Source organism: Hypomesus nipponensis, chromosome 11 (assembly GCF_054491055.1).
Source record: "Hypomesus nipponensis isolate SF chromosome 11, ASM5449105v1, whole genome shotgun sequence".
NCBI classification, from domain to species: domain Eukaryota; kingdom Metazoa; phylum Chordata; class Actinopteri; order Osmeriformes; family Osmeridae; genus Hypomesus; species Hypomesus nipponensis.
The window spans coordinates 9165524-9175086 of NC_140371.1; the positions used below are offsets into that span (position 1 = coordinate 9165524).

At 47.2% G+C, this 9563-nt stretch overlaps 1 protein-coding gene and 1 pseudogene across 1 annotated transcript; both read right to left on the bottom strand.

Annotated features, from left to right (window-relative positions):
- Nucleotides 1-6373: 6373 nt before the first annotated feature.
- On the bottom strand, nt 6374-7087 carry LOC146267983 (uncharacterized). The gene has a single exon (XM_084709427.1). The coding sequence runs from the start codon at nt 6974-6976 to the stop codon at nt 6374-6376; it is 603 nt and encodes a 200-aa protein (XP_084565553.1). The 5' UTR covers nt 6977-7087.
- A 15-nt stretch (nt 7088-7102) lies between these two features.
- LOC146267984 (uncharacterized) lies at nt 7103-8034 on the bottom strand (annotated as a pseudogene).
- Between the last annotated feature and the right edge of the window lie 1529 nt (nt 8035-9563).

The following is a 9563-nucleotide window of genomic DNA, read 5'->3' on the forward strand; positions in this document are numbered from 1 at the left end:
CTACATCACATATTAATGTGAGTTATTACAATTCAAAGCAAGGAGCAGGAGCTACAAGCTTGTCTAGTTTTCCTCCAATTATTCCCTTGCAATGAAAATACAATATTCCTACAATGTAGAGATTCTAGAAAATCGAATGGAATGAAGCATTTAGCATATCTTAAAGGGGTGATTGACTGGGTTTTTGGGGTATTTCACACTGTTCCTTAAGGTCTCGAAAAGGGCATGTAACATTGGTTGGGCCGAAAATGGCCCGGGTGCTGTTCTACGCCCCCTGATGCTTCCTGTGAATTTGTCCCAGGAAAAAACGTTTCTCTGTTTTCAACAGATTGACTAGATCATTTCAAATGATGACGTACCACTTCTCAGCTCAGCTTCAGTTAGCTCTAGCTATCTTGCTGAAAAATAGATCTGGACAAACATGCATCTTGAATTGTAGATTTACATGCTAACTGAGTTATTTATTTGAATGAAACACAGTCAGGAACATGAATTAACGTTAGCCCCATATTAAATCATCACACATTCTACCGATGGTACGTTAGCATTGCTAATAACTGTTAGCGAAAACATCATACTTCAGCTTGCGGTTGTGATGAACATAAGTTCGGAACATCACCTCTTTTCAGCAACAGCTTCATAGCAAATCCTGCTTTACAATGTCCCAGGTTTTCAAAACTGTCCTCAGTGAAATGGTTCGAGCAAATGTGTAATCGAGGGTCAAACTGCATAGGGATCTTCTCATCGTCGAGTGTTTGGTTCCTTAGTAAGACTCTGAAAAGTGTCAGCATTCCCTGTATAGCCTGGAACACTGAATTTACCACCGTAGTCCATCATCAATATGCTATGTACAGATCAGAGCCAAAAAAGGTGGATTTTCCAAACCGACCGTTTTACAGCTACATTTTTTTATTGTGAGATTTGCATAGGAAAGAAGTGTCAATGGACTTAGATTCAATTGTATATAACTACATAGTCATCTTTGATTATTAAGAACCCACACTCTGGAATGGTGTGCCCCATCACTTGAATGTCGAACTCTACGTGGCCTAAGTAGGGTAGCGGTAATTTGTTGGCTGCTGTTATTCTTAGCCACTTAGCTGTACAGTGCATGTCCTCATCTTCCCCATGAAGATGGTATCTGAAAAATCTTTCTGTCAAAGTGCTTACATTACTTACTGTGTCTAGTAGGCACCTAAAAGAAATGCCACCTACAGTGTTTCCCCTAGGATTTTTTAGCAGTGGGGGCAGGTCTGTCCGCCCCCCCCCCCCCCCCATATTTTGGAGTAGATTAATGTAGTAGTCTAATAACAAATGTAATACTGCATATTTTGTCCTATTTTCCGTAAAGCAATACAGTTAGGCTACTTAAAGTATGTTCTAAATGGCAGAAATATGCTGCCAATTAATAATTGACAACTTATTGTAAACAACTTATTGTAAATGGTCAGTAGCCTAGCCTATTGATCAAGGTACTCGAAAGTGTCACGACCCCACCCCCCTGAGCTTGTTTCCCTTACACACCTGCTCCTGATCATCGTTATCACTCTACTTAACCTGTGGCCTGACATCCAGTCCCTGCCGGATCGTTAGACCAGTACGTTGCGCTTTAGTGCATGGATTTGCAGTATATCTCTAGTAATCCTGTTCGCTTTGCAAATTGTTTCTTTATTTCTGAGTGTCCAGGAGAGTGTCCATGGTGATTGAGGGAATAAAAAATAAAAATGTAAGTAGCCATAATTTACAATTTAACCTAAAAATACCAAAAAATACAGATAGTGCAAACGATACAATAGTGCAAATAGCAATGTGCAGGGTGTCATTGTGCAGAATGTGATTTCAAGTCAGTGTGAGTCCTTGGCCTTGTTAAAGTGGCCAACGGCGGATGGGAAGAAACTGTTCTTGTGGCGTGAGGTTTTGGTCTTGATGGACCGCAGCCTTCTGCCGGAGGGGAGTAGCTGGAACAGGGAGTGTCCAGGGAGGGAGGGGTCGGCCACAATCTTCCTCGCTCGCCTCAGGGACCTCGAGGTGTGCAGATCCTCGAGGGAAGGCAGATGGCAGCCAATCACCTTCTCAGCAGTGCGGATGATACGCTGCAGTCTGCTCTTGTCGTTGGCAGTGGCAGCAGCGTACCAGATGGCGATGGAAGAAGTGAGGATGGACTCAATGATGGCTGTGTAGAAGTGAACCATCATTGTCTTTGGCAGCTGATGTTCAGTTCCCACTTTAGGTCCTGGGAAAGGATGGTGTCCAGGAAGCGGAAGGACTCCACAGTGTTGACTGGGGAGTCACTCAGGGTGATGGGGGTGAGTGGGGCTGTGTTCTTCCTGAAGTCCACAACCATCTCCACTGTCTTAAGAGCATTGAGCTCTAAGTTGTTCTGGCTACACCAGGTCACCAGGTTGTCAGGTTTCCACCTGTAGTCAGATTTGTTGACCTGATGAACTGACCTGTTGGCTCTGTAGGCAAACTGCAGTGGGTCCAGAAAGGGGTCTGTGATGGATTTGAGCTGTGCCAGCACAAGGTGCTCAAAATACTTCATTACCACAGAGGTCAGGGCGATGGGTCTGTAGTCATTAAGTCCTGTTGGCCTTGGCTTTTTGGGCACAGGGATGATTTACATTTATTCATTTAGCAGACGCATTTATCCAAAGCGACTTCCAAGAGAGAGCATTACAAAGTGCACATAGGTCACTGATAATAACAACAAGATAACCCCAAAGCATTACGGGTAGCCAAAACAAGAAGTACACATTGTGAACAACCAAAAAACAAGTGCTAAAGGGAGGAAACCATAAGAGCATGTAGTTAAACAAGTTACAATTAAACAACATGAAACTGTAAGTGCAAGTGTACCTGTAGGAAAGCAATAAAAATAGGATTAACTAAAATAGAAAACGGCTACCACTAACAAACAAGAGCAACAGTCTAAGCAAGAGTCATTGTGATCCTTGAGGAAACCAGCGTTGGGTTCAGCAAACCATTCCTAAGTACCATTGTACTCCCGGAACAAATGCGTCTTGAGCCTTCTCTTGAAGGTGGAGAGACAGTCTGTGTCTCTGATGGAAGTGGGGAGTTGATTCCACCACTGGGGGGCCAAGCAGGAGAAGAGCTTGTGTTGGGATCGGGCGGTCTTGAGCGGTGGGACCACCAGGCGGTTGTCTGAAGAAGACCGTAGGTGGCGGGTGGGGGTGTAAGGCTGCAGGAGAGACTTGATGTAGTCCGGTGCAGTCCCGTTCACTGCTCGGAAGGTCAGTACCAGGGTCTTGAATCTGATGCGGGCCGTTATGGGTAGCCAGTGGAGGGAGATGAGGAGCGGGGTAACGTGGGAGCGTCTGGGTAGATTGTAGACCAGGCTGGCCGCCGCGTTCTGAATCCTCTGAAGAGGGCGGGTTGCGCATGCTGGGAGACCGGCGAGCAGCAAGTTGCAGTAGTCCAACTTGGAGAGGACAAGTGCTTGGACAAGCAGCTGGGTGGAGTGCTCAGACAGGTATCTCCTGATCTTCCGGATGTTGTAGAGGGTGAATCTACACGACTGGGAGACCGCAGCAATGTGGGCCGTGAGGGAGAGCTCGTCATCCATGGTAACCCCAAGGTTCCTGGCAGAGGATGAGGGGGTCACCGTCGCAGATCCCAGGGTGATTGAGAGGTCGTGGGATATGGAGGGTTTGGCCGGGATGATGAGAAGTTCTGTTTTGGCGAGGTTCAGCTGGAGGTGGTGCTCGGTCATCCAGGCGGAGATGTCTGCGAGGCAGGCCTCAATCCTAGCTGAGATCCCCGGATCGGTCGGGGGGAACGACAGGTACAGCTGCGTGTCGTCAGCGTAGCAGTGGTAGGAGAAGCCATGGGAGGTGATGATTGGTCCAAGTGAGGTGGTGTACAGAGAGAAGACGAGGGGTCCAAGGACGGAGCCCTGTGGGACACCAGTGGAGAGCTGGTGAGGGTCTGACAGTTTGCCTCCCCAGGAGACCTGGTAGGATCTTCCCGACAGGTAGGATGAGGTCCACTGGAGTGCAGTGCCAGTGATGCACATCTCAGAAAGTCTGGAGAGCAGGATCTGATGGTTAAACGTATCAAACGCTGCAGAAAGGTCCAGCAGAATGATGACGGATGACCTCGAAGCCGCTCTGGCAGACTGGAGGGCAGTGGTGACTGAAAGGAGGGCAGTCTCTGTGGAGTGGCCGGTCTTGAAGCCCGATTGATTGGGGTCAAGCAGGTTGTTCTGAGAAAGAAAGTTAGACAGTTGGTTAGATACAGCACGTTCAATTGTTTTAGAGAAGAAGGGTAACAGTGATACCGGTCTGTAGTTCTAGAGGATGGCAGGGTTAAGGGAGGGTTTTTTGAGTAGAGGGGCAACTCTGGCCTGTTTGAAGGCAGAGGGGAAGGTGCCAGAGGTAAGAGAGGAGCTTAGAACATGGAGCAGAAAAGTTATGATAGAGGGGGAGATGGTTTGAAAGAGAGGGGAGGGGACAGGGTCAAGGGGACAGGAGGTGGGGCGATGAGAGAGAATGAGGTCTGAGAGCGCTGCCTCGGACAGGGGACAGAAAGAGTTTAGACATTTAGTTGGGTCAGTCATGGAGGGTGAGGGGGTAGGAAAGGTGGGTTTAGGGGAACCGACTGCTAATGTCTGCGACTTTTTTCTCAAAGAAGGAGGAGAAGTCGTCTGCTGTCAGGGTGGAGGGAGGGGATGGGGGAGGTGGGTTAAGAAGGGTGGAGAAGGTAGAGAAAAGTTTGTGGGGGTTAGAAGCAGAATTAATTTTGTTAAGAAAGTAGAGGGTTTTAGCACTAGTTATGTGAGAAGAGAAGGATTTGAGGAGGGAGTGATACTTATCAAGGTCCAGACTGTCTTTGGACTTGCGCCATCTCCTCTCAGCTGCTCGAAGGGTGGACCGTTCTTCACGAATAACATCCGTAAGCCACGGGCAGGAGGGAGAAGATTGTGCAGGCCTGGTTGACAGGGGACAGAGAGAGTCAAGTGATGCAGTTAAAGTGGTTAACAAGGTGTCAGTGGAAGTGTTAGTGGGGTGGGACGAGAACTCGTCAATAGAAGGGAGGGAAGATGTTACAATAGAGGAGAAATGGGAGGGGGATAGGGAGCGGAGGTTGCGCCGGAAAGTTACGAGGGGAGGGGAGGTGGGACGGGTTGGAGGGAGAGAGACAGAGAATTGGATAAAGTAGTGATCAAAAATGTGTAGTGGGGTTACAGAGGTTAAGTCAGTGATACAGTTACGTGTCAGGACGAGATCTAGCTGTTTGCCTGCCTTGTGGGTCGCCGGTGTGCTCAGCAGCGTCAGGTCGAAGGAGGTCAGGAGAGACAAGAAGTCGACAGCCTGCGTTCCTTGGAGGTGGATGTTGAAGTCCCCAAGGACTATCAGGGGGGTTCCATCATCTGGGAGGACGCTGAGGAGCATGTCCAGCTCCTCCACAAAGTCAGCTAGCGGTCCTGGTGGGCGATAAAGAACAATTAAGCATGCTTTGATAGGATCAGTTAGCATAACATTATCATGTTCAAATGATTTGGCAGTAACAGAGAGTGGTGTGGATGTGTAGTTAATATGTGAGGAAAGAAGCACATGCACTCTGCCTTGTTCACAGCAGACTGGCAGTTCCAGAGCCCTAAAGAAAGAGAAAGGTCACGTTGAGAAGAACTGGATAGGTAGTGAAGGTTAGAAGTTGACCGAATATACTCTGTGACATATCTACGTCTACGGGTAGTGTAATGAACAGGAATGCTAAGGAAACACATGCTAGCTATGAATACATTCTAGGTAGAATATGATCTAATTATGAATAGGTTGATACTTATCAGAAGAGGTGATCCGCCTCTTCGGCCTTCCTCGGTGGACTCCGCAGGTAGACTCCTTTGTCTTTGTTCGACTGAGTCTTCGTGGGCCGAGGCTGGCAGACGAGGCTGCCTCTGTAGTGCTAACCGCCTTAAATATGCTAATGTGCAGATACAACGCCCCCAATTACTGTCAAACAAAAGAATACCCTGAGTACCCTGAAACCGAAACTGACTCACTGGCTAGTTACTCCTTGACCAGTTTGAACTGGTTATCTAACTGCTGACCGTTTAGCTCTACCCAAAAGACTACGTTTTAGCTAAACTCAATAATATACTACAGCCTTGATCACTCGCAGTCAATGCAGCGCTCTCGGAGTTCACTCCAGTAGGACGCTATATGTTCTCGTATAGCGGATGATGGTGGAGGACTTGAGACAGGCTGGCACATGGCATGTCTCCAGGGAGGTGTTAAATATGTTTGTAAACACGGGAGACAGCTGGTCAGCGCAGTGCTTGAGAGTGGCAGGAGAGACAGAGCCCGGCCCAGCTGCTTTGCGGGGGTTCTGCCTCTTGAACAGTCTGTTAACTTCACCCTCCTGAATGGAGAGAGTCGTCACAGTGGGGGGGGGGGGGTAGTTCAGGACTGTCCAATTGTCTTTCAAATCTGCAGTAGAACTTGTTCAGGTCGTTGGCCAGGCGGTAGTCGTTGCTGGAGTGGGGGGCTCTGGGCTTGTAGTTGGTGATTTGCCTTAGCCCTCTCCAGACAGAAGCAGAGTCGTTAGCAGAGAATTGACGCTTCAGTTTCTCAGAGTACAGTCGTTTAGCCACTCTCACCGCCTTGCTAAACCTGTTCCTCGACTCCTTGAATCTGTCTCTATCCCCACTCCTAAAAGCTTTCTCCTTCTCTGACCTCAACCTTCTCAGCTCTGCTGAGAACCAGGGCTTGTCGTTCTTGAAGCTCCAACTGGTGCGTGTTGGTATACAGCAGTCCTCACAGAAGCTAATGTATGATGTAACAGCCTCAGTGAGTTCATCCAGACTATTGGTAGCAGACGTGAACATATCCCGGTCAGTACAGTCCAAGCACGCCCGCAGATCCTCCATAGCCTCACTGGTCCACTGTTTTGATGTCCTCACAACAGGTTTACAGAGCTTTATTTTCTGCCTGTATGCAGGAATCAGATGGACCATGGTATGGTCAGAGTGGCCCAGTGCTGCGCGAGGGACGGCGTGGTAGGCTCTACTGACTGTAGTGTAGCAGTGATCCAGAGTGTTCTCTTCTCTGGTTGGGCATTTGATGAATTGTCTGTATTTAGAGAGTTCGTGGCTGAGATTACCTTTGTTAAAGTCGCAGAGTCCAATAACAAGGGAATCCGGGTTTGCTCGCTCCACACTCAGAATCTGGTCGGCGAGCGTGTGTTGAGCATCTTTAACCCGTGGACCCGGCGCCATGTAAACTCCGACCAAAATGAGTGACGCGAATTCTCGTGGCGAGTAAAAAGGTTTACAGATTATAAAAAATGATTCCAGATCCGGAGAACAATGTTGCAGAATCACTGTCACATCTACACACCAGCCACTGTTGATGTAGAAACAAATACCACCGCCTTTGGTTTTGCCAGAGAGTGCAGTGTCCCGATCAGCTCTCACGAGTTGAAAGCCTGCCAGATGTAAGGCGGTGTCCGGGATCAAATTGCACAGCCATGTCTCTGTGAAGCACAAAACTGAAGATGAAAGAAATTCTCTGTTTTTCACCATCAGCAGCTGAAGTTCGTCCATTTTAGTGCACAGTGAATGTACGTTGGAGAGGAAAAAACTTGGAAGCACTGTTCGGATTCCACGTCTGCATAGTCAAACTAGCGCTCCCGCTCGCTTTCCCCTTCTACGGCGTTTCACTGCATGAGCAAAGCCTAGCGCGGCACTGGCTAGAATTCCCACTAAATCTGCCGCTGGAAGCAGAAAAGTGGGAAATAGGTCCACAGGAGTTGTGGTCCTTCTGTTCAGAAGTACTTCTCTTGTTAGAGAACCCTGGAAAATTAGAGAACCCCGGAAAGAACCCCAGACCAAGGCTGAACATTACTCAGATTAGCAATACTTGACATTACTGCATCATGTTTGCTACTTAGATCCAAAATCTGTGACTGCAGTTGTACCAAAGTGTTAACTCCACCCTTGAACAAAGAAGCCGATGGGTCATCTCCATCATGGCTCGTTCCTGCCCTAGGACCAGCCGCATCCTCTTCTGACATTCTGAAGTGTCTCTTACTGTATCTTTATTATAAGAGAATAGTGCAGTCCGCAATGTCTCTGTCCAACAGCTCTAGAAGACTGAAATCAGGCAGTCCCCTCCTCCAAAGGTCCACGGCAAAGATGCAGACACCCCTCTGGTCCTGGAACACCAGCCACAACTCACAAGCAGCCACTCCAGCACACCTCACGGCAGTTGTCGCACTTGATGCTGCCAGGACTGGACCCTTCTTCACCACTACTGTTGCTTATACTCTGTCTCTATCCAACTACAACCTCAAAACTAATTAAGGGATCCCACCACTGCACTTATTAAGAACAGTGTTAATCTTTAACCTTTGAGGAGCTTTCAGAAAAAAAATACTTATTTCCTAACTTAGCTACATGTATAAAATAGATACAAAATAGGCAACAGTATAAGAAACAGTAGTGGCTCTTCTGAATAATGAAAGAAAATAAAAAAAAATACAATGGTTGAGCCACACATTAGAGAACATTGGTAAATTAAAATATTTTGCTGACAATTAACCATTGATCATGACATTTCTTTATATAGACTCACTTTCTACTGGTGTACAGTCTGCGCGCCAAACCCCACATGGACCCGAAACACAACCAACAATATATCCCCTCTGGAGCAGGCAAGGACATACCAATTAACACAATTTATTAGTATACACAGATAATGCAATATTGAATAGTTGTGTGAAATGTGTGTTTAATCGCTTGCGCTATTCCGCTGTTTCAGCTCACACGCAGTCACTATACCATGGTATTGGAGGCTTGCTCTTCCAGTGTTTTACCCGCGCTAACTTTATGACGTGAAACATGATTTCACCACCCTCACGAGCTAACCGTGAACTGCTCTTAAGGTGACAGTGTAACCCCAAGAAAGAAAGAAGAAAGAGGTGTCAATGGACTTTGAGGTTCACTGTATGTCCATTATACCCACTGAACTGTCGTTGTTCAGCTGTGACAATGTAAATTTGTTTCTGCAATCAATGACCCCTTTAAATATCTTACATCTATTTGGTCATTTTATAAGATATTGTGTTGAGGATCCACTGAGAAGAGTTGATCCTAAAGTTTCCCTATTCTGACTGTCCAAGCTCATACAGAAAGGATAACACTACAATTTGCCAGGCCCTAAAGGCCGATTTATACTTCTGTGTTTTTACGCACACGCACACGGGGAACGCCCTCTCCTTCAAGAAACGCCCTCTGCGTGTCTTCGCAGAGCCCTCACAGAGCTCTGCGTGCGCCTCTTGATTTTCCTGACTATCCGTCTGTCCGTGCGTCTTTTTACGGATACCCCTTGGCTATGATTGGCCCGTATTGCGTCAGGGTTGGGGGGCGGGGTTGCCGTGACCAACAAGAGAACAAAATCCTTTGTCCGCCATTGTTGTACGTTTTTACAACTCTTATTTCAGCTAAAAAGTACATGTAAATCAGCATCTGAATTAAAATGTGACAAGAAAAGGACAGTGTAGTTGCTGAAAATGTGCTTATTTTATTGATGAAATAGTTATTT